This window comes from Grus americana, chromosome 3 (genome assembly GCF_028858705.1).
Source record: "Grus americana isolate bGruAme1 chromosome 3, bGruAme1.mat, whole genome shotgun sequence".
Taxonomy (NCBI): domain Eukaryota; kingdom Metazoa; phylum Chordata; class Aves; order Gruiformes; family Gruidae; genus Grus; species Grus americana.
In genome coordinates, this window is record NC_072854.1 from 102,627,351 (window position 1) to 102,652,089 (window position 24,739).

At 39.9% G+C, this 24,739-nt stretch overlaps 1 protein-coding gene across 1 annotated transcript in view; it reads right to left on the bottom strand.

Moving 5' to 3' along the window:
• Positions 1-24,739, bottom strand: part of USH2A (usherin) — a 395,461-nt gene that overhangs the window by 94,598 nt on the left and 276,124 nt on the right. Inside the window, exons 42-47 of the mRNA XM_054821392.1 lie at positions 23,812-23,934; positions 20,943-21,106; positions 18,613-18,822; positions 17,058-17,260; positions 15,135-15,247; positions 6,129-6,327 (exon numbers count right to left, since the gene is read on the bottom strand). Coding sequence (XP_054677367.1) covers positions 6,129-6,327; positions 15,135-15,247; positions 17,058-17,260; positions 18,613-18,822; positions 20,943-21,106; positions 23,812-23,934 — 1,012 coding nt within the window. The remainder of the gene's footprint in view (positions 1-6,128; positions 6,328-15,134; positions 15,248-17,057; positions 17,261-18,612; positions 18,823-20,942; positions 21,107-23,811; positions 23,935-24,739) is intronic.

Genomic DNA, 24,739 nt, shown 5'->3' on the forward strand with positions numbered 1-24,739 from the left:
GAAAGCAGAGGCCTCCCAGCAATCAGATACAGTGACACCATCATTTTAGGCAGGTCGGAGGTCTCACCCTCGTACAGAGGGTTGAATGCTTGACATATGCTTGCTAACCAGGAGATCTTTACTGTCTATGGAGATGACAGAAGATGTTCATCCTTAGCTATCATGGGAGCCCTTAAAAATACTGGTAGACTGAGTTACGTACAAATCAATCCTGCAGTTATCCTCCCATCCAAGCCCACGGAGGGAGTGTGAGCCAGGAGCACAGGAACCGGGAAGGGCTGGGCAGGAGGAAGGGCTTGTTATGATACCTGAGAAAGGCCCGCTCAGCCATCACCCTAGCGCACGGTAACTAGATATCAAATCCGGCAGGATTACAGAGTATTTTAACATTTTTTAAAAATACTCCAAACTTATCTATGCAACTCTCTCTTAATTAAAATTGTGTCATTCCCTTATCCTTCTGCTTGCTGAAGACTTTGCAGAAAGATATTATCTGGCCTTATGGACACATGCCAGTTGAGCTAGGCACTGATTTACTCAAATAAACAGATGTGCTAGGCAGCCATGTTTATCCTTCTTGTCAAACGCTTGCTGCCAGAGCCACTTTGTGAAATAGCAATTCACAAAACACTCTAAGGAATTCCTATTAGCTACAGGAGTTCATTAAAAATTTCTGCCTGTGGAGCAAACACCAGAGTAATGATTGACCCATCATGTTCTCATGTGAGAGGGAATATTTTAAATTAGCAAGGCTCATTCTTTTTTCCTTAAATTATCTCTGAATCTATATAGACGCTTTTTCTTCCTAAGTATACTTACTCACCCATTTCTTTTCTCAAACTCCTGTTCTCTTTTGGTAATTTGTACCGCCTTAGATCTAAAATCCATGAGCAGAAATTATTGTTATTCCATTACAAATCACTGTATATTAGCTTACTAAAATGAATTTCATTTCCTGTCCTTCAGGTGTGTTATAACACACATTATACACAAAGTGTTATCTTTTTAAAGGTTCTCTAAGCCTGAAAGAACTTGAAAAGAGTTTGCACAATATTGCTAGCATTAATAGTAAATTTTACATAAATGTGGATGGAGTATCCTTCACCAGTGTCGAGATGTGTTAGTTTTCACTCCTGAAAATTGTGCCTTTGAGGCTAGCTATCAAGCCACTGTTTTGCTCCTCCTGTCCTTAAAGACAAGAGTCCTGCTGGTGTTTTTAACAAATGGCACATGTTAATTACGATGAGTAAAGCCTGTACTTCCTAGTAATGTCAGAGTTATATTTGATTAGTTCATTAACTTCCGATTTATACAGCTTGTTGCTGCTGAAAATAAAGAGTGCTGAAGCTGTATTAGCACCTTCAGTCAGGACTTTTTTAACCAGTGATGTTCATACTCATGATCCATTGTGTACAGAAATTATTAGCCTTTATGCCACTATTTTAATTACATTTTGACTTGACCTGTCTCATTATTTTCAGTGTTCACCTCAGGATGCCAGTAACAACAGAAGCTACATGGATAAGAGAGGAATGCCTTCCATATCGGTACTGAGATTATGGTCCCCGAGGGGTGAAGCTAGGGCACGTTCCCTTGTTAATTGAGTACATCTCTGCAGAGCTCGTGATACACGCTCTGCAAGCTGATGTCTGTTTTGAGATTTTAAATATGGGTAGAGTTATGGATCACACCTTACTGAAAACAGCCAGGAAAAGACTCAATTTTGGCAGCTTGGAAACACCCAAGCAGCACAGGCTGCTCCTGTAAAAGGTACACAGGACATTATGACCTGCCTGGCAGCTGACAAAATTGATCCTGAGAGTGTATTCTCAGTTTTTTTGCAAAACTACACACAAACCCCACCTTTCTAAATTATTTCTGCAGTCAAGAAATCCATCCAAGTCTGATTACAAACACCAGGGTAAGGATACCAGGCACAGCATTGTGTTAGCTTTAGTTAAAATAACAAAGATTTCTAATTTTGAAGCAGAAAATGGGATCACAACTAGAAAGAAGAAGTAGGGATCTGATGCAAAGATTATTTGGGGTAGCAGAAATCTTTTTTTTGGTCTTCATTCAGCTTAATATCAGGCCTACACAAGCCCATGAATGGCCATGTAGACATGTCCCTGGTAGTGAAAAGATCACCTGCTCTTTTAGAGATTCCCAAGACAGCTCTGAGCAAGTTGGTTTATGTACCCGGCACGGTGCTATGCAGAGATACTAACCTGGATGCCAAATGCAGCACACACGTATATACACCAGTGCAACCCTCCACCTGGGCTATTTAGCACTGCCTTTCTGATACAACTGTGCTGCTCAGCTTGACTCAACTCGGCCAACGTTAGCCGAAAGGTCTCTGCATCCCGCTCTGCTGTGCAGTGGAAACACACCCTTGTATTCCTATTACTGAAACACTTTGGTTTCTATGGATGGAGGGGATTATATCTCTTATGTAGATAAGAAATAACAAATCCCTCTTTTTCTGCAGCGTCTTACAATAGCCAGCTGATAATGCCAAATGTCACCCATAAATCCATACGGAAATAGTAATAAATAGCCCAAGACATATCTCCAAATTATTTTTTGTATAAAAGGTCTACTTTTCCTCTCACTGTATATTCCTGAATTCAAGGAAATTGTAAGAGTGGAATTAGACCCATTGTGTCTTGTATACAAAGTGCAGTAAATGACCAGAGCAAAAGCGAGAACTCCAGAACCTGTTTGTCTATTGGAACAAAGTATATAACATCTGCCTGTTTTTGCTGACCAGCCTATCATCAAATGAACAAAAAACTTGTTTATTATTCTGGATCTGAACATTACTTAAGCGGCTCAGCGTTTAACTGTCAGTGGCATCTCTTTGCATTTGGCTGTACAATTAATGTATGGCAAATAGCAGCTGGTACTGTGATAAGGGGCTTTTCTTTTCAGCGTATGCTGGTCAGTGTTGCTTTTCTTCACTTCTGTCCAGTAGACTGTCGAATCTAAAGACCACATACACTAGCATAAAATGCTTCAGCATTATAGCTGGCATAGACTGACAGTGATTTATATAAAAGTGTGACAGAGGGCTGCCACATAAGGTCCCTGTCACAGACTCCAGTTTGAAAGGAACATGGATGTGCCAGGAGCTCTGCAGATATCTCTTACAGACATTTTGGATGGCCGGTGCAGATACACATAGCAAACCAGGCAAAGTACTGGGAGGGAAATCTTAATCAATTCACCCACAAAAATTACTCCCATGTCATTTTATGTATGAGTGCTTCAGTTTCCTGTGGACCTTCCAGTCATTTACTATATATCCATTACTTAACCAAATAGCACCCACTCCTAACCACAGAGTCTCAGAATACAGAGAGGCCATTATAACAAAATAATGCAAATTTAATTAGAAAAAATTAGAAAGTCAGGAAGCTATAAAAATATATGGACGCTCTTCAAGCTCAAAGTTACCATAAATGCACAAAGATTGAAAAAAGCCCCCAAAAAACCCAGAGAAGAAAACTAAATTAATATAATACAAATTTAACTCATACATGTGTGCTGTTTAACATCTTTGCTGGTGACATGGACAGTGGGATCGAGTGCACCCTCAGCAAGTTTGCTGATGACACCAAGCTGTGTGATGTGGTTGGCACACTGAAGGGAAGGGATGCCATCCAGAGGGACCTTGACAGGCTGGAGAGGTGGGCTCGTGTGAACCGCATGAAGTTCAACAAGGCCAAGTGCAAGGTCCTGCATGTGGGTCGGTGCAATCCCAAGCACGACTATAGGCTGGGCGGGGAATGGATTGAGAGCAGCCCTGAGGAGAAGGACTTGGGGGTGCTGGTTAATGAGAAGCTCAACATGACCCAACAATCACAGAATCATAGAATGGTTTGGGTTGGAAGGGACCTCGAAGATCATCTAGTTCCAGCCCCCCTGCTGTGGGCAGGGACACTCTCCTCCACTAGACCAGGTTGCCCAAAGCCCCATCCAACCCGGCCTTGAACACTTCCAGGGATGGGGCATCCACAGTTTCTCTGGGCAACCTGTTCCAGAGCCTCACCACCCTTGCAGTAAAGAATTTCTTTCTAACATCTAACCTAGATCGACCCTCCTTCAGCTTAAAGCCATTACCCCTTGTCCTACCACTATATGCCCTTGTAAACAGTCCCTCTCCAGCTTTCCTGCAGGCCCCTTTTAGGTACTGGAAGGCTGCAATAAGGTCTCCCTGGAGCCTTCTCTTCTCCAGGCTGAACAAGCCCAACTCTCTCAGCCTGTCCTCATAGGAGAGGTGCTCCAGCCCTCTGATCATCTTCGTGGTCCTCCTCTGGACTCGCTCCAACAGGTCCATGTCTGTCTTGTACTGGGGCCCCCAGAGCTGGACGCAGTACTCCAGGTGGGATCTCATGAGAGCAGAGTAGAGGGGGAGGATCACCTCCCTCGACCTGCTGGTCACGATTCTTTAAATGCAGCCCAGGATAGGGTTGGCTTTCTGGGCTGCAAGCATGCATTACCGGCTCATGTTGAGCTTTTCATCAATCAACACCCCCAAGTCCTTCTCCTCAGGGCTGCTCTCAATAACAGTGTGCATGGGGGTGCACAAAAAGTTGGGAGAGGACACAGCCAGGACAGCTGTGTTGGCTGGAATAATTTATACCTTGATTTCAGTCCCTCAAATAGCTCACTTCCTTAGTTACTGTCTCTTCTGCAGAGAATCTTGTGAATACATATTTTTTTGCTTTAGTTACGGAACATGTGATGATTCCTTTGACAAATAAGGACACTATTTCATTACATTAAACCTTACTTTCAAGCTAAGAGTTTTCTACCTCATTTGTCAATAAAAACCATTACAGACTCCCGCTACGCTATTGATCCTACTCCTAAACAGGAACTCATATGAAGATTAACCTGAAAATAGCCATAATTTAAAAATACATCTGACAAATCACAATGGATCCCATTCAGAGCTGCTCATCTTTGTCATTTAACAGCCACCCACTTGTAGCTGAATCTAAACAGATTTTCTGTACTGGAGAATCTGGTTATTAAGCATTTAGCCAAGGAAGAATTGGAGGGGGGGGCCCACACGGACGGACACAACCCACAAGTCATGTTAATAACCACAATTTGCCATGCAGGGTTTGAAATTCTGTATACACCTAGAAAATTTCCTGTGGTCTTTAAGTGGTCCAGTGCGATCACTTTATGCCAAAGGAGCCATATGAACTATCATCCTGTGCTTCACAGATACCTGAATACTTGAGCAGACACAGAATCTCCTCTAGTAGCTTACAGTGTGCAATCTATGGCACGCAGCTGAGCAAAAGTGATTATTCCAAGTGGGATACAAAAATACATACAGAGATCTATATACATATATACCCACCATGTAATTTGGCACAATGGGATTGTATCAGTGGATTCAAGAGGTTGGTACTGAGATTCCTCAAACTGCCTTTACACGTGGCTTGTGAGATTTACTTTGGATCAGATACAGCCTGATTCCTTGGGATGAACATATCTGCACTATGCTCATGGAGCAAAGCTTTCTGAAGGGAAGAAACTTCAGATGCATACTTGTGAAGTGAGGTGGTCCACAGACTGGTTGGGAGCCTAAAGTCCCCATCCAGAGCTGGAGCATATTTGAAGGGTTTTTGAAACACAGGTTCTGGCTTAGTTTCCTGTGCAAGAGATTTAGTTCGCATGTGTTAAAACCACTTCTACCCTGAACCAGCGTGTAGTAAATGAAAACAGTCTGAGGATTCAATTCAGAACTGCGCTATTGCTCCAAATGAAAGTGTTAATGCAAGACACGTTCATAAACGCTAACCATTTCTTCTGAAAGGAGAAATAAAGTAAACAATCACAGACTTAAGACAGCAGAATCACTTGTCATCAGCTGACTCACATACACTGCTGGAGATTTTTGCACAGCTATCCCTGTGCTGAACGCAAACATCCGTATTTGATTTTAAAAAGTTTCAAGACACATATCAGAGCCTTGATTTTAAAACATCAAAAGAAGCAGAATCCTCCACTTACCTTCCTCTGATAACTAAAGAGGCTTAGTTTACAAACTTATTCCTAAAAGTATAATTTTGCATTACATTGCTAACTTAAGAATATACATGTACCTTCAACTCTGGATGATAACACACTTCTCCACAGATATTTTCATGCTTTTTACATTCTAATGAGATGCACATTCTATTATTTTTGCTGCTCCTTGGAGTCTTCGATGGGGTACACCTCTGCCACGCTTTACGTAAGAGTTCATATCCCAGAATAATGCCATTTGGCTGCCCTGGTGACACCCAGTTGATTTGAAGAGATCTACAATAAGCAGAAAATTAACATCTGTTAATTTATTGAAAGTACTTATGCTTTTATGGATACTTACGTTAAAGGATTAGCATATACTAGTTCCATTTTATACTAGTTCACATGGAGAGAAATATTTTGAAGTGTCAAAATGTTCCTCTAGATGGCGAATTCACAGCTGCTTTAATAACAGAAAAGTGTAAAAGTTTGAAAAAGGTGTCAATATGTGCTAATACTCTGGGAAAATCATAGAATCACAGAATGGTTTGGGTTGGAAGGGACCTCAAAGATCATCTAGTTCCAAACCCCCTGCTGCGGGCAGGGACACTAGACCGCGTTGCCCAAAGCCTCATCCAACCTGGCCTTAAACACTTCCAGGGAGGGGGCATCCACAGCTTCTCTGGGCAACCTGTTCCAGTGCCTCACCACCCTCACAGTGAAGAATTTCTTTCTAACATCTAATCTAAATGGACCCTCCTTCAGCTTAAACCCATTACCCCTTGTCCTGTCACTACACTCCCTGATAAACAGTCCCTCACCATCTTTCCTGTAGGCCCCTTCAGGTACTGGTAAACCGCAATTAGATCTCCCCGGAGCCGCCTTTTCTCCAGGCTGAACAACCCCAGCTCTCTCAGCCTGTCCTCATAGGAGAGGTGCTCCAGCCCTCTGATCAGCTTCGTGGCCCTCCTCTGGACTTGCTCCGACAGGTCCATGTCTGTCTTGTATCGGGGACCCCAGAGCTGGATGCAGTACTCCAGGTGGGATCTCACGAGAGCAGAGTAGAGGGGCAGGATCACCTCCCTTGACCTGCTGGTCACACCTCTCGATGCAGCCCAGGACACAACTGGCTTTCTGGGCTGCAAGCGCACATTGCCGGCTCATGTTGAGCTTCTCATCAATCAATACCCCCAAGTCCTTCTCCTCAGGGCTGCTCTCAATCCATTCCTCGCCCAGCCTATAGTCATGCTTGGGATTGCACCAACCCGCATGCAGGACCTTGCACTTGGCCTTGGTGAACTTCATGCGGTTCACACGAGCCCACCTCTCCAGCCTGTCAAGGTCCCTCTGGATGGCATCCCTTCCCTCCAGCGTGTCAACCACACCACACAGCTGGGTGTCATCGGCAAACTTGCTGAGGGTGCACTCGATCCCACTGTCCATGTCGCCGACAAAGATCTTGAACAGTGCCGGTCCCAGTACCGACCCCTGAGGAACGCCACTCGTCACCGTTCTCCACTTGGGCATTGAGCCGTTGATCACAACCCTTTGAGTGTGACCATCCAGCCAATTCCTTATCCACTGCGTGGTCCATCCATCGAACCCATGTCTCTCCAATTTAGAGACAAGGATGTCGTGCGGGACAGTGTCAAATGCCTTGCACAAATCCAGGTAGATTACATCAGTTGCCCTTCCCTTATCCACGGACGTTGTAACCCCATCATAGAAGGTCACCAAGTTTGTCAGGCACGATTTGCCCCTAGTAAAGCCGTGTTGGCTGTCACCAATCACCTCCTTGTTTTCCATGTGCCTGAGCATAGTGTCCAGGAGGGTCTGCTCCCTGATCTTGCCAGGCATGGAGGTGAGACTGACTGGCCTGTAGTTCCCTGGGTCTTCCTTTTTACCCTTCTTAAAAATGGGGGTTATGTTCCCCCTCTTCCAGTCGGCGGGAACTTCGCCAGACTGCCAGGACTTTTCAAATATGATGGTGAGTGGCCTGGCCACTTCATCCACCAGTTCCCTCAAGACCCACAGATGCAACTCATCAGGTCCCATGGACTTGTGCACCTTCAGGTTCCTTAGATATTCTCAAACCTGATCTTCTCCTACAGTGGGCGGTTCTGCATTCTCCCAGTCCCTGCCTTCTGTGACCTGGGCAGTGTGTCTCAAGGATTTGCCAGTGAAGACTGAGGCAAAGAAGTTGTTGAGTACCTCAGCCTTCTCCATATCCTGGGTAACCAGTTCACCCATTTCATTCCGGAGGGGACCCACATTTTCCCTCGTATAAATAAATATAAATATAAATTATATATATTATATAATTAAATTTTATATAAATAAAGCCATCTGATTCATACTTCTGGAAACTTATGTGTAATAAATGTTCTAGCATTTTACTCATTTCATTTCAGTGGTAGGAGAAGGGATTCAGTATGCTGTCCTGATGCTATAGCAAAGGCGTACATGAACAGTTGTCAGGGCTGACATGACTGTTCCATTCTCAGATAGGAACCTTGGTAGAGGACGGGCGGTTGGGGGACAAAAGACCACCCCCTGCCCTCTGAGCTGTCGCCAGTGCAGCTTACTCACATTGTGCTCAGTCACAGTTTCGAACAGATTTGTATTCATCTTGCCTCTTCCCTGCTTTCAAAAACATTATACAAAAAATGTATGTTGCTTTGAAATGTATTCTTCAGCACAGAATAAAAAGAAAGAGCTCATCACAGCATCAGTAAGGACTAGTTCTGTTCTGTGCTTAAATATTTTCATTGATGTAAAATTAGAAGTAAAAAATGCAAGTGTTTATCACAAGTAAGACTCAAGACTTCTGACTTTGAGCACAAAAGCACGACTGCAGCAGCCAGCAAAAGACTGTCTATAAAACAAAATCCCGTTGTTGATTTCAGGTTTGATATCAGACCATCATCAGTTTCAGGAAGAAACTATCTTAAGGGAAAAATCATGTTAAACTGTACCATGCATGTCACAACTAAAAATGAGCAGATATTGGCTCCAAAATCTCACTTAATATTACACTTAAAAAAAAAATGTCAAAAGGGACATTTGAAACGGAAATTTGCTTTGTCTTTTATAATGTGCATATTTTGCATTAGTATTTCAAATGAAAACTTCATTTCTTGCATAATCACTCTGGAATGTTGCATAAGACACAAATTTCTTTTACTATGACTCTCTTTGGGTCGAGAGAGGGAGATCCCATTGCTACATGTAGATCACAATAGGAGGACTGACAGCATTGCATAGTATATTCTTGGGCTCCAAGTACCTCTTTTTAATCTCCATGTCCCAATTACACAGCCACTGTCAGAATGCCAGTGACATCATAAATTAGCATTAATTTAAAGTGAAAATGTTACAGTGAACAGCAGCTGCTGAGATAAACTTTGACATCTTAACAGAATAAAAATAACTGAAGTATTATTTCACTTCCTTGAGGTATAAACAGAGGAATACACACAGCAATAAGCCTTTGCAGAACAGGAATTAATGTCACCTGTGAAGGAATAACTTCATAGGTGACTTGTAGAGTCACCATTATCATTCCAAGGTCTTCATCTGAACCATAGATTTAATTCCATATTCTCCCTACATGGCTATTTTGTATTCACTACATATTCTACCACGTGCACATGAACACACACTCGTGCACATACACACATGTCTACATTTAAATAATATTACAGGACCTAACTTAAAAACATAAAAGCAGGAAAATATATTGTATAAACTTCAGGAAAAAAAAAAGATAAAAAGAAAAGGAAAAGAAGGGTAATACTTCAACCTTTATAAATGCCATTGTAACTCTCTCCTGGTCTTTGCACAATATAGATCACAGGAGCAAAGAAAGCATTTCCAGTCATATTTTTGAATGATTTGCTTTGTGCAAGTTTCATTTGGCCCTCAAGGGTGTATTTTCAAAGTATTGTGCCAGTTTTTGCAGTTTTGCTAGTCATATTTCTCTCTAAAATAATTTCAAATTGGACCTAAGAATTGATGCAATGATTTGAACATTTTGCCTTTTCTGCAGAACTCAGCCTGTATTTCTTTATTTTAACAAGCAATCACTTTACTATTATTCAATTTATAGATACACATTTGGGGTCGACAGAGCCTGGAATTGTGTAAAGCTGCAGCTGCACAAGAAAATTACGTGGCATGGGGGAGTTCACTGATCAGGGCCACCGAAAGGGTAAAACTCAGTATGACCTTCCAATGATGACCCACAGATAAGCAGACTCCTTCACAATTTTGTGAATGTTTCAGTTACGTCTACAACTTCCAATGTTTGCCTCCCATGGCAAATTGTGGTGGTTTTGAAAGCATCATAGCAAGAGCAATGCATAGCTCAGTTTAAAAAAAATCAACAGGGTTTTCGCAGGACTGCAGAGGCTTTTTGAGACCCCCTCCATCTGCACAAATACCCCAGGCTGAGCTGAGAACCTTCGCTTTAGTGTGCGTCAAGATGTATCATGTATGGTGCATTTGACACAGGCACAGAAACACAGGGACTGAGCCTGTCCACCCTCTCCTTCTCTTCATCCCCAGTGACCCCCTCTCAGGTAAGCCGGAGTTGTGCCTATGCTGATAAGTGCCCACAGCCCAAACTAAAGGAGCAGACTTGCAAATTCTGGGCGCAGATGGACGTACAACCCCTGGCACATGGCGTATAGCCCAGAGAAAACTTCATTTCAAGCATGTGCCATTTATGACGGTTCAAATGCTGGATGAGTCCCTTCTGTGACTGCTGTCAGTGTGGCGAAAAGACTGAAGTAGGGCTCATCTCCCAGAGAAAAGGCAGCCTAACCACATTCACAGAAAGGAACTGCTTCAGACTGCGAGGTCCATGAGGCAACTGCAGCACTTCCAGGAGATAAAGAACAATTTCAAACTGATCCACAAGGGTGTATTTGCTTTTGGTGCAACAGAGCAAACTGAAATCCTTTGGCTCAAGCGTGTGAAGACAATTCATTCTGAGATTTCCAGGTAGAAATATTATTTTTATCTATGAAAAATATCAGTATTTCAGGTTTGATATAACATCAGACACATTTTGGTAAACCAGACTTTGGAAAAGAAATTCTGGTTTTTGCCTGCTTCAAGTAGCATCAGCTTCGACTGTCCATGAGCCATGAAAAGAACTCCTCCTGTTTTTTTTTCTTTTTCCTCAACTCAGTAGTAAAGGTTTAACCATCAAAATTAAGAATATAACAAGGCCTCACTTTTGAATCTTGAGAGCCAATGCTGTATCAGTCTCATCAAATACAAGGCCTAAATTTAAAAACTCACATCAAATCCAAGATTCAATGACTTTATGTTCAGGAGCTAAACTAAAAAAAAAAAAGTCACAGAAAAACCACAAGATTGACTTGACATTCTTAAGGTAGGGAACACTGCTATTATTAATGACCAGCGGATGAAATACTTTCCACATCAGAAGATCACACATACTGAGCAACTGCTTCAGCATTATTGCGCAGGAGTTAACTACCTGCTGTATCGCGGACTGCAGTGCTAACGTAAGAAGCAGTGTGACACGGTACAGAAAGTCTGATAAATAGCATTATGCTTCTATTGTTGCTACAGTCTTCATGAAATCTTTCTGTGCCTTGTTCTTCCCATTACTAAAGTAGGGAGAGGGATCAGGTTTCCTTCTATAGGAACACTGCCTTGAACACTTCAGGGAAAGTGCTATAAAACTAAGCGTAGTTGAGAAACCTGACTTTGTATGTTGCCTCGACACACAGGTTGGACGTGGCTCCACAGGAATCTTCCCCGTGTCATGTTTATTCACATAGTTGTGAATCCCTTTTTTTATCTGTAATTTCCACCCACTTTCCCAGTATGGAAAATCAGACTTACTGCTCTTTAGTTCCAGAGATCCCCTTGGAGAAATCTGCACTATTGTCTCATCTTCCATTCCCCCAGTACCAAGACCAATTTAAAGGATATTTTACACTGCACAGTAGTTTGACACTTTCATATTTGAGCTCCTTTAGAACTCCTGAGCAAATACCATCATCCCAAAAATTCGTTACTATATGTTCTATCCAATTGTTCTAAAATCTTTCTTACTAACATGTTAATTTGAGATAGTTCATAGAATCATAGAATGGTTTGGGTTGGAAGGCACCTTAAAGATCATCTAGTTCCAACCCCCCTTCTCATGTTGAGCTTCTCATCAGCCAACACCCCCAAGTCCTTCTCCTCAGGGCTGCTCTCAATCCATTCTCTGCCCAGCCTGCAGTTGTGCTTGGGATTGCCCCGACCCATGTGCAGGACCTTGCACTTGGCCTTGCTGAACTTCATGAAGTTCACATGGGCCAACCTGTCAAGCCTGTCAGGGTCCCTCTGGATGTCAAGGTCCTCCAGCCCATGAACAGCATCTGATACAGAAATCTTCCCAGGCTCAATGATACTGAACATCAAACCAAATTCACCTAGCTTTTCTGCCATGGCTTTATCTTCTTTGAGCTCTCTATTACACCCTGACCATGATTTCTAGTTTGCCCAAGGTGCGTAAAAGTCCCTCTCTTCCTTCATGAAACTCTGAAGGATTTTCCCTGGTTTGTGCTACATGGTGTTTTCATAGCCATTGGCCTTTTAATTAAGCACTGAACAGAATTTCTGGCAGGCTTCATCTGCATTGTGCCTCAGTTTTCTGAAAGGAACAAAGCTGCTACTAAGTATTGTATTAGAAAGTATTAGAAAAAAACCCCAAAACAACTAAGCATGCTGTATTACAAGGAACAAGAAAAAGAAGAAAAGTATTTTAAAGGGAAATGAACTATTTTCCAACGCACCTCGAGAATTTAATCCACTACACAAACTTTAAGTCAGCATCCACACGCACCCTGTACTCAGAGAACTTTCTAATCTGTGTAGTAAAATACAATAATTCTCTGTAGAGACAACCCTGAGGTCCTATCTAAAAAAAAAATGCTTACTTGATTCAATAGGATTTGTTTCTACCGAAACATGGTCAATGCCACCTCCCCACTCCCTGCAAAAGACCCCAAAACCCAGACAAGAAACGCAACAAACCAGAACCTGGCTTAGGACTTCAGGATTGGGTCCCATACTGTTTTCTGTTTGAAGTTTGGCATTATAAAATAACCATTCCAGGACTGCGACCTTTTGTGCCAAGTTTCAGCCTGAAGCTGAGTTATTAACTGTAAGGGGTGGAAAAGTAAGGTATTTATAATGGCTGCGGTGGTATAACCTTCATTAGAATAGTGTGGATGGAGCTGCTATCAGAAAGACTTCTAAGAAGTTGGTGGGTGAAATTATAATTTATGTCATGCAGCACCTTGAGGCAAATTTTAAAACAATTATTTGTGAATGCTACAAAGACATTATCCTACAGCATTCTCATCAATAATACAGCCCCTCAAACTGATTTAGAAGAGGGAAAAACGCCATGATTCCAATTAAAGACAATAAACTGCACAGTCTGTATTATATCTCGGGTATCCCATGAGCCTATACTCTAGAAATGCCTTTTTTCTCCGTCTGATGACAGATAGGTATTAAAATGTCCTCTTGTCTACACAAACTGGTTTTTTGCCCAAGCTTTTTCTTTTATGGAGGATAAATAAGCAAAATTCATATTCAGCCCAGCACCTGCTGAAGCTGTCAGCTGTAGTGTTTGTCATATTTCAATCAAAGCTGAAGCCAGCCAGTCATTTTTATACTGCACAATCCTTACGTACTCGAGGACCAGAATTAATGAATTAGCTATTGATTAAATTCCACTCTAGCAAATCCACCGTGGCAAATAAATGAACTACCCGGGGCACGTGTAGGCCATGGCCAGACATGTCCGGGCAATCGATCAGTAGTTAGTATTCTTTTGGGATATAAGAACAGCTGATGATAATATGACATGTAGGAAAAGGCAGTGTAGAAACAGCGTCTGTTTCTGGCTGAGCAGATTATAAAGTAGGAAGGCATTTTTGATCCTTTTGCGTTCATGTGTTATGACATATTTAGTCTATATATAATAGCAGAAACATGCATAAGTGTTTGCAGTACAGACAATACAGACAAAGGCATACATAAGTTAAAGCCAAGGGCAAAAGATGAGATCCTGAATTGAGTTCTTATCATCAAACAAGCTTTGACGATATCTGTATGTGTGACAGAAAAATAGCAAGCTTAATTTCACCCTTATACAGAGAAAAATGCTGAATTCAAGCAAAATGTAGAAATGATAAACAGCAAACCAAAGTCTGAGACCGGAGAAGCAAATCCATTCTGCCGGCCATTTCTGAAGGCTCAGATGTTAGATTTTTGTTATTTAAAAAAAAAAAAAAATTTTTTTCTTTCTATAAAAGAAACCCTTCTGATGAGCATACTCCACCAGAGGTATAAAAAAAAAAAAATCACATGAACAATAACATACACACAGGAGACTAACTTTTTTTATTGTTGGTGTAATTCTGACAAATGTGTTAGTGAGCTTAGTTTTAGTTTGTCTTTGGAACATATTAACTCCCAAAGAATCACTGTATATGTTACTATTTGGCTGCTTCTGAGGACTGCAAATCTGATGCTCCCTTTACAATTAAGAAGTTTGCCCAATGCCTGTGCATGTAGTGGATAGGCAGATTGCAAACACTGGTTCAAGGAGACATAGATATGCATGCCTTTTAAGATATCTTACTAATTCTTCCTGTTGTGATGGGTGACTTTTTTTTACCCACAATTATTCTAAGTTTCCATTATCAGCATCGTGTTGCTCCCTGAGCATTAATCTTCCTCTTCTTAACTGACAGCAAAACGTGATAATTTTCATTCCTCTACACTTCTTCTCTTAACTACTTCCACTTTTGCTTTATTTATTATCACAGCACAGTGATACCCAAATGGATACGTACAGTCACCAAGGGTGAGATTTCTTCGGTTGCTCTTTTGGCCAAAAACTCCAAGACCAAAAGTAACAACCAAGAAAAATGTTTTCAAAGTGTATAGTGAATTCTTTTATAAACCTTATTCAATTGAGAGAAGACAACCTTACATTCTCGTCCCCATTCCAGCCACAAATCGGTCTGATATATGAAAGCCACCTATGCTAATAGTACCTTGAGCCAATGATGTGAATAATGGGTGCTGACAGCTGCTTTGGCTCATCTTCCACAGTTGTAATCTGGGTCCCATTGCTTCTCACACAGGCGTACACCGTGCAGGCTTCAATCTGATGAAGAAGAACACGAGTTTTACAGACTCAGCTGCAGAAATTATTCGGCTCTGCTACTTGCTTAGACTTCTCTCCTCACCCAAGATTTTAGTCTTTTTCTATTTAACAGATTCCACACAGCCAGGGAAATAACGCAGCTTTGAGATAAGTATATCTACCAGAGATATCACAGTTTCCTGCACCATTTTCAAAAAAAGGGTACATGCAGCCCTCTGGCATTAATTGCTGTTCTCTATTAAATTATCACCAACAGAGTTGCAGTGAATTTGGTTTTCTGTATGTATGTGTAGAATCTGGTACACAACACTGAAAAAAATGTACTGTGATCTGGGGCCTTGAGTAAGTTTTCTACACCTACCATATATTCTGACATAAAAATAAGGATAATTTTTCCTGAATGTTTTCTATTCCTTCATGTCTATTCTGGAAAATTAAAAGTGAAAAATGCAAATAGGAATCATACACTTTGTTATGAAAAATGCCACAGAAATAAAAACTTAATCCTTCCTTCACTTCTTGGGGTTAAACTAAGCAAAGTGAAATAGTGAAGGATGGTAATATTCTGTATTGTCAACAGATAAGTTAAAAAAAAAACCCCAAACCCACAAAAATTTAAACATAGTGCAGTATGATTACCAGTGAGATGCACATGCATCCAAGATAATATGGTTTCCAGGACAAGAAGAAAAAGAATCAAAAGAAGAAAAAAAACCCCAGCTTGTTTTGATTTTACCTATCACATTGATGCAAATATAAGTCCAGTATAAAGACTAGCAAAGCAGAGGAGAAGAATAATTAACATCTCAAGCAACAGAAGGTGGCCATGGTAAATTAATATAGAGGGTCTATAAGTGAGGCAGTACACTGAATTTGCATTGTTATTGAGAAAAGACAAATGTGTTTCCAAGCAGCATTCAGAAAGTCATATGTGTATTCATGGATGGAGGTTAGCTGTTTCAGAGGGACTGGAACATAGAAATCTGTTACGGTATGCCTGTCTGTGATGTTTATTTATTGCATGTAGTAACTGGATGCAAATTTTCAGAATGAAGTATATACATGGTACTACTAAGTCCTTCTCATATATAATGCAAACCAAACCTGAACAAAATAGACAGGTATAGTTACAATTAAGTGTCAAACTGCATTTCTTGAATATATATGAATACAATTTAAAGATAGAAAGCTTTTTTTGTTTGTTTGTTTGTTTGTTTGTAAATTCTGCACACAGTATTTTGCCTTTCATTAGATATGTGAATAGAGAGGCAAAGATAGAGAAAGAGAAAGGGAAAAGCAAAGAAAAAAATATTGTACTTATTAACAGCATAAAAAGTACTACTTGATTTCAGAGATCAGCTCTGCTTCCTCCTCAGAAGGATGAGGAGGGAAAAAAATGATAAAAGGATGACAAATGCAATATCATTATTTCTCTGTGCTGATATATTATGCATGCCTGATGTTTCTAAAACAATTGCAATTTTCTTTTAATGAGTAGGAGTAGAGTCTTTGCCTCTTTGTAATATATGGTGAGGCTTTGCTAATGTTGTAGCACATAGCATTTAGGGGAAAGTAAATGGAGTTTTGATGGTTTGAAAAAAGATAATGGAAATTTGTATTATGAAAAGTGTACACAGACCTAAAATATGCTGAAAATAAATTTATGCCTTGTATGTATATACACAAAAATGAACAGTGCAATATATGTCCATGTATGTCAAGAAATTCATGAAATGATATTCCGCTTGGAAATACACATATTTTATGTAAAATTAAAGTATATTGCACAACCCAGAAAAGATATGCTAACCTGTATATCATATACAGTGAATGGAGACAAATCTGCTAAAAGAAAGGACCCCGGCTCGTTCATTCCAGTCTTGTACTGCTTATTATTTACATAGATAGAGTACTCCGTGACAACACCATTTGGGTTTGAAGGCGATGTCCAGATGACACGTACAGCTGTACTGTTGATGATGACAACCTCTGGAGGGAACATGCCCTCAGGCTCTAGAAATAAAGGAAGAAACTGAATAAACTCCAGCTGTCTCTGCAAAAGCACTTGTTTAACCAAATGCAGATTAGTATTTAGGTTTAGCAAAGGGTTCACTGCTTATCTGCTTTCCTCTGATGAAGTTATCACAGTCTGTAGTCTTCTGTAAATTGGCTTATTATACTCTCAGTTAGAAACCATGAGAGCTGATGGTAAAATGCTTTTTACCAGCAGCATAGTGTCAATCATCAGTAGTATGTGGCCAGTGAGATATGATGATAAATTATTCACCCATCTGCACTGCCAACATACAAACATTATTTTTATGTCTCCCCCAATCCTAATTCTTCCAAAAAAAAAGAGAAAAACAGAGCATTTTGCTTTTAAAGCAAAACCTGGGACCAAAACTCTTTATGTCTGGTGGAACGTGACGTTATCAGCCTCATAGCTGAAGTAATATGAAGCAATATGCAATATTGTCATTATGTAAATGGTTTTGAATGTTGATTACTATAGGTAATGATGAAGTCTAACACTTACTTAAAAAAATAAACAAACCCAACACCTTCCTTAGCGTTAAATTACATAATTATCTAAGCATGTCAGAAATAACCATGCAAAGACCTATTTTTATCATAAGAACCCATCTTTACCAGTTGAAAAATTGCCCTTGCGATCGATTCTATTTTATAAACAAAAGGTGCTGACCTTTGGCATGAGAAAGGAAATGGAATCCTCACTTAAAGTGCTTTGCTAATGACCTGGAACACTTGCTTCTGAGGTAATGATATTATAATGTTTATAATGAGACTTTATAAAGCAAAAAGATTAGAAAGACCATTCTAAACACATTTCAGATTCACAATTATTTTTTTATTTTATATCCCCTCCCTCCTCCCCGCATTTGCCCACTGGCATAGAAATGACTCAAAGAGTTCTCTTAGAGGCTGAACTTACACCTAGAGTTTCTGGTGACTCAGGAAAGGCCCTGTGTATGACTGTCATGTCAAAAAGCACATCGCTTCACAGAGCAAATCTTTTAAAAAAACCCATTAATTGTTTCTAAATTCCACCGTTTATTGATATGAACTCAGTTCCAAACTCAGTGCGCACAGATAGGAGTGTGCAGGAGAAGATGAGAACAAACTGGGTTAATATCTGCTGTTAGAGCTTTTGCTTCTGTCTCAGTGGGACCGTTTATTGATCTACCACATGATGACAACCAGCACTTAAGCATTTTAGCGTTTTAGCCCTTTTTCCTTTTATACCGGAAATTTTATAATGGAAGGATGACTGATCTCAACCCTAACAAAAATCAATCAATTTCATTCTCAGATTTTAAGCCAAGACACGTTTGCTGCTAACCAACCTCCATCTGAGGTAGTCACGTGCACAACTTCACTGTTGATGCTGTGGGCTCCATTAGAAACTTGAAAAAATATCTGATACTCTGTGTTGGGCTGCAAATCACCTATGACTATAGAGTTTACATCAGCCTGGATCCTCAGAGATCTATTATCATCAGTAGAATTCAAGACGAGGGTGTAATATGCAACATCTCCTTGCAAATCTTGTAGTGCTAAGAAAAGAAAGGAAAAACATTGGGAGATCAGCTGGGGAATATTCAGTCAGCAAGTTTCTTATCAACAACATTTATTGTGAAGAGAAAAAACACATTTTATGCAGACCCCCTTATTTAAAAAAAGGCAAAGATTCCATCAAGTGCCTTCAATTTCACCCTTATAAGCAGAGATGCAGACTGCTCTTCCAAACTTGTCAAAATCGTTAACAGTTCATCATCCTATCTAATACTGGAGAAAGCTTTCTTTCTCTAGACGTCCCCATGATGTCAATGGAATCTGTGAGGTAAATACATTAATAGGTGAAACCCACTGCTAGCAGAGGTGCGCGGACCTCGCAGTTTGCCACTGCGAAAGGAAGGCTTTCACCCAGAGAGAAGGAAGAGAGCAAATCCGATGGCTCTATGGCACTAGTTTAAGATGGAAACCGCAAAGATTTTTTCCCTTTTTTGCCCCTTCCCTTCAAACAACGCTCCCCCCACCCCAAAAGTACTGAATTCCTGTGTTACTCCTCCAGCCCTGAATAAGGGGCAAGTGCCTATGTCTTCAATTATAGTTACATTCAACTTTACACAGATGGCCTTTTGGCCATAGTGACAATGAAAATCTGCAGTGTTATTATTTTAGAACAAGCATGATAACGTCATCTACATGTAAAGCTGTAATACACTCAGAAGCATTATATTGACAGGGGGAAAAAAGCAACTCCTCACATTTCTTCCTAAAATGTCTTTTGCCCAACACTAGCTTCCCCAGTGAAAGGAAGAAAAAAACCCAGTATGATTTTCTGGCTACGCAGGGAAGGACATTCACTGGCTGGGCTAGGTGGATAAACGAGGATTCCAGGCAAGCTTTGCTTCTCCATTTTAGTAACCCAGATGTAGTCTTATCTTATCTGTCCTTTGTCAAACAGTTTAAGTTCAGATCTGATCAAATGCGACTGCTTTTCCAGTAGGCATCAAGATGCAAAGGATAATTATGAGAAAAACTTCAAGCACTAATGCATATTGCTTTAGATGACACACTGTACCACTGAACAGGACTCAGCTGACTGGGAAAGAGCATTGATAAAAGCCAAAAGCATATTTTCAGATTTAATAATACACGGTTTTGTCGTAGAAATTCTTAATCAAGAGTGATATGTTATTTTTATTTTAAGTGGTAAAGATACAAGTCCTAAATCCTTAGAAGTCAGAAACCTTCAGTGGGTTTTGCAGGAAAAGAAGGATAGCAAGGCAACCTACATTAAGGACTGCCAAGTTCCCAAAGAAAACAGAAAATCGTTTGAAAACTAACATTATGAAAAAATGAAACATGGGTATACAAAACAGTTAATATGCTTATTGCAGCATAAGAAGTAATAAAATGTGATAAGGTTTTCGAATAATGAATGGCCCTGTCTTGGTGTTTAACCTTTGCATTCACAAACATATATGGAGGAAATTTCTAAGGTATGAATGAAAATAAAACCAGATTGCATTACCTACATCTAGAAGGTCAGGGGCTTAGATTACTAAGGTAATGAAACTTCAGTGAGCTGCTTCAGATCTATTACATTTGTCAGTTTTTATAAGCATGCTTACTTCAGGCATGCAATTATAAAATAAAGAGACTACATTTGTTGCAATTCAGCACCCAGTCCTTATAAAATCATTTGCATGTAAGTCATGAAGAAATTCCCCACTGCTGTATTAGCAAACCAACTAGAGAAATTGGCTAAATTCATTTTGAGGAGCAGAGCAAAAAGAGAGAGAAAGGGGATCCTCTCATCCTGAAGGAATGTATATGTAAATTTTTATACAAAGAGATGAAATATACCACAAAGACACAGGATTTTGTGTACTACTGCTTTATAGATTTCTCATGAGCTTCCATTAACTATTTCTTCACTTTCACTATTCTCATTCTGCAGAAATAGTATATAATAAATACAAACATGCGTAAGAAATAGCAAAATGTGCACATTTTTTCCTTCCTATTTCTTTCCTCTCCTTTCAAGGACACTTAGGTATATTATAAATCAAGACAAGGACTGTGTTTCCTATGAGAGCAAGGCAGACCAACATAAGTGATGGCAGGTTAACATCTAGTTACTGGAATAAATACTAAGCACACTTACTTGGTTTTGACCATTCCACTTCTACAGCGGTATGATTAACAGCACGTGCAATGAGGATACTTCCTTTCTCTGGTAATCCCGCTAATGTAGTAGCTATCACTTCTTCACTTGATGTATATCCTACCTCGTTGTGCGCTATGAGCTTGTACTCGTATGTTGTGTACCTAAGACATTTTAAAAATAATTAAATGGAACGAAAAAATGCAGACGTCGAAAACGTTTGCTGTAAACCTTCTGCCTGTGCCAAAGTTTTGTTGTTTCTCCCCCGCCCCCCGCCTCAACAAGTGCAGCTGCACAGGTTGCACCAACGAAGACGCTACAAGCGGTGTCTATTTTTTGGAAATAATTCAGCACCATTAACGTGGTAACAAAAATAAACCACATTATTTCATTTCTTCATAGTTGTAGCTTCTGAGGTGCTGAGAGATTATAGCTCAATTCAATATGTAATTACAGCAGTGGCAACCTGCCAAAATTTGGATCAGAATTTAATCAAATGAGGCTTTTTTCCTCTTTTGGGAAACCCATTGATTTTAACTTGCAGAGTCTCATTTGTAAAAGTGATTCACCACACAGCCAGGGCTCTCCCACTACAAAAACATTTTAAAAAAGCACCTAGGAATGCAAACTCATTTAATAAAGGAATTTTCTTCAGAACTCTGTACGTTCGACTTACACAGATTTATTAAATACTTCATGTATATTTAGTAAACCAAGTGATTGTCACTCCGTAATTTCTTCTCTATATCAAATGGCGTATTAATGTATTTTAAGCAGGATTTCATAATCTCAAAATTAATTCCATCATAAAAAGTCCCCCCTAAAACTGTGTAATCACAGAAACATAAGATCATCTTGTTCAAATTTTCAGTGAAGCTGCAGCACTTTGGGATAACTGTCTACAAACATGAAAAAGGACCATACAGTAAATGCCTAATATTTAGAGATTTCTCTGCAAAAAGAAGTGTCACTCACATAGTATATTTACTTTTTTTTTTTTTTACTGCTTTACTATAGCACCCTGTATTATGCAACCATTCAGTCTGATTTTCAAAAGAGTTAAGCTTTAACAGTCCCACTGAGAAGAAAGCAAACTAATGGGAGCTCACTAGCTCCAACTGTAATGATAAGCATTGTAGAAGATCCATGACAATATACATAATACAGCTTATTTCCCTCTCTGCATTTTCTGTCACTTGCGAACATGTAGTATTTTCTTGGCCATTGTAGCACAGGTGCAATCAAAGACAAATGGAATCTATTCTTGCAATTTAATGATGAGAATTTGAGATTCATTTTTGATCCATATTTCCAACAATGAAAATAAAAGAAGTTTGGCTTAGCCTACTGGAAATGAAAAAGCTATCTGAAAAAAAATCATAGTGAAAATAGACTTCTGGCAGAAATATAATGTCAATTCTTTAATTTTGAAACATGCTTAAAACATGAAACAAAGGAAAATAGATGCTGATATATGGAATGTTTTTTCTGTGAAAAATAAGACTTGCATGTCTCTGCAGCATCTTCCCTCCAGCCAAACACTCACCCTGAGTTATTGACTGCAAAAACATAGCTGCAGATTGCAGAACTCTCCCTAAAAGAAGTGTTCAGGTGTTTCCAAGGGTTAGGTAGGTCATTCAACTCAAAAGGTCATTGTGCCTAATGACTTGTCACTAAGACCCTATCAGAATTCATTGCCCCTTCTGAACTGCTAACATAACTGCTGCACACATCAACGCTGCTGAAATGGGTTAAACTAAACCCAAAGGAAAATATATGTAGAATTTCAAACATGGGCTAAGAGAGAAACGGACACTTGGGCAGGATTGAGGAGAAGAACATTTCCACGATGGGTTATCGCAATGGATAAAAATGAGCAGTGACTTTCGGCAAGTAGGCAGCACCAAGCCAGAGGCAGAGGCTTGGTTTGGTCTATACAGCAGTCTGGAGCAGAGGTCACATTCTGCTGGTTCGCGTCGTGCGCAGGAGGGATGCTCACACAGCTTTTATCAAAGTAGAAGCAACATACAGATATTTGAGGGGCAATGATTGACATGCAATCCTCATAAAGCACGCCAGCACACAAGCACAGAGAACACACCAATACTGAAACCAGCCATGAACGTTTTCCCAAGACTTTACCTACAAAAAAACCAATGCAGAATGTATGTTGCGTCTTCTGTTACAGGTTCCTAATGTGGGTGTTTGCTTGTCTTGAAGGTGGTAGCCTTGACTGTGAGAGGTGGAAACTAAGGCTGATCAAGAGCAGATGCCTTGCTCTGTATCACACAGGAGCTCGGTAACATACTGAGCAACAGAACCCACCCTCCATTTCCCCACTTGCAACACTCTGCATTTAACCGTAATGCAGCTAACACAAAGCTGCCTTTAAATTAGATCTGCTCAGAGCGTGATAAATTCTCCTCTTGCCTTTGGAGATATTAAAGCAGTTGTTAATTTGCACTTTAAAACCAGGTAAGAAAAACAACGCTGAAACTAAGTTTCGAATGTTTCCCAGCTAGGACTTCTCAAACAGTCATTCTGCCTGTGCTATGACTTTGCGAACACACAAAACTAGAGCATATGTACACATAAATCTAAATGGTTTGGTTGCATGAGCGTATCAATGCTAAAATTTCACAAGATCTTTATTTTCATTTGTTTTTCAGAGCAAACCAATATATAAGTCAAGAATGACAGAATAATAATAAATCCCTGCATATTAGAATAATACCAAAGATGATGACAAAAAATATTTCATTACATAATTAATATGTTCACTACATAAAGACACAAGAAATACTTTGAACTATTAAACATACACTATACAAAATGCCAGCATTTGTTTTTATAGTTTTTGTAATCTCACCTGCTAAGACCCTTATCTTCATAAAACCACTGAGTTCCTGAGTAAATATTGTGCCACAGATTTAAATCTTCAGGGGGATTTGATGCAAGTGGTTGCTGGATTTTACGTCTCAGGAGCTCATATCTAACACAAAAGACAAGCAGAACACCAGGATTATCTCAACTAATGTTATTACACAAAAAAAAATCAGTTTTTTTTTTTAAAGCCACACATTATTTTGTTTTTACAGCTGTAAACTTTCTGAGATAGGCATTCTTTTTAATGTTTCATGATTTAAAACATCCAATTACTTAAAAAACCTACTTTGAAAATGGAAAATGAAGCACTTTCATTTGAAAGAATGAGTTTATTTAATGATATACAGATTTTAAACTTGTGGAAATGCTGTGAAGATCAAGTCCAAATAGCCTGGTAACAGTGTCTTATACAGACTTGACTGACGCCATCTGATGTGCACAGACTGCTCCAGAATATGAAATGACAATGTCTCTCTCTTGCAAATGTGCTGAAACATACCGCATTGCTATTACTATTTTACTGGTAGTGGCAACTGAAGTGTGCGTTTGTGTTTAACGTGTGTTTGCAAATAACCACAGTGTAAATTCTGGGTGACAAACAGGCATAGAATGAGCTAACTGTTCCATCTGTAGACCTTAACAAGGCACCTTTGTATTTGGGTAGCCTTTCATTATGTGAGCTTGAAAGACCAAACTATTTCATCCTGGTTTCAGTTGGTATCTGAAGTTGTATTCCTGTGTATGTTCCAAACAGCAGGGCAGCTAAAGCCCATCTTTCATCAGGTCAACCATGAGACTGCCTGATTCGGACGACATCCCTTCCACCCATTCCGCATCGTTCGCACTTCGTCATCTTTTACATAAAACCTTTACGGAATTTATCAGAGATTAAATTTCCTCATGTCTACACA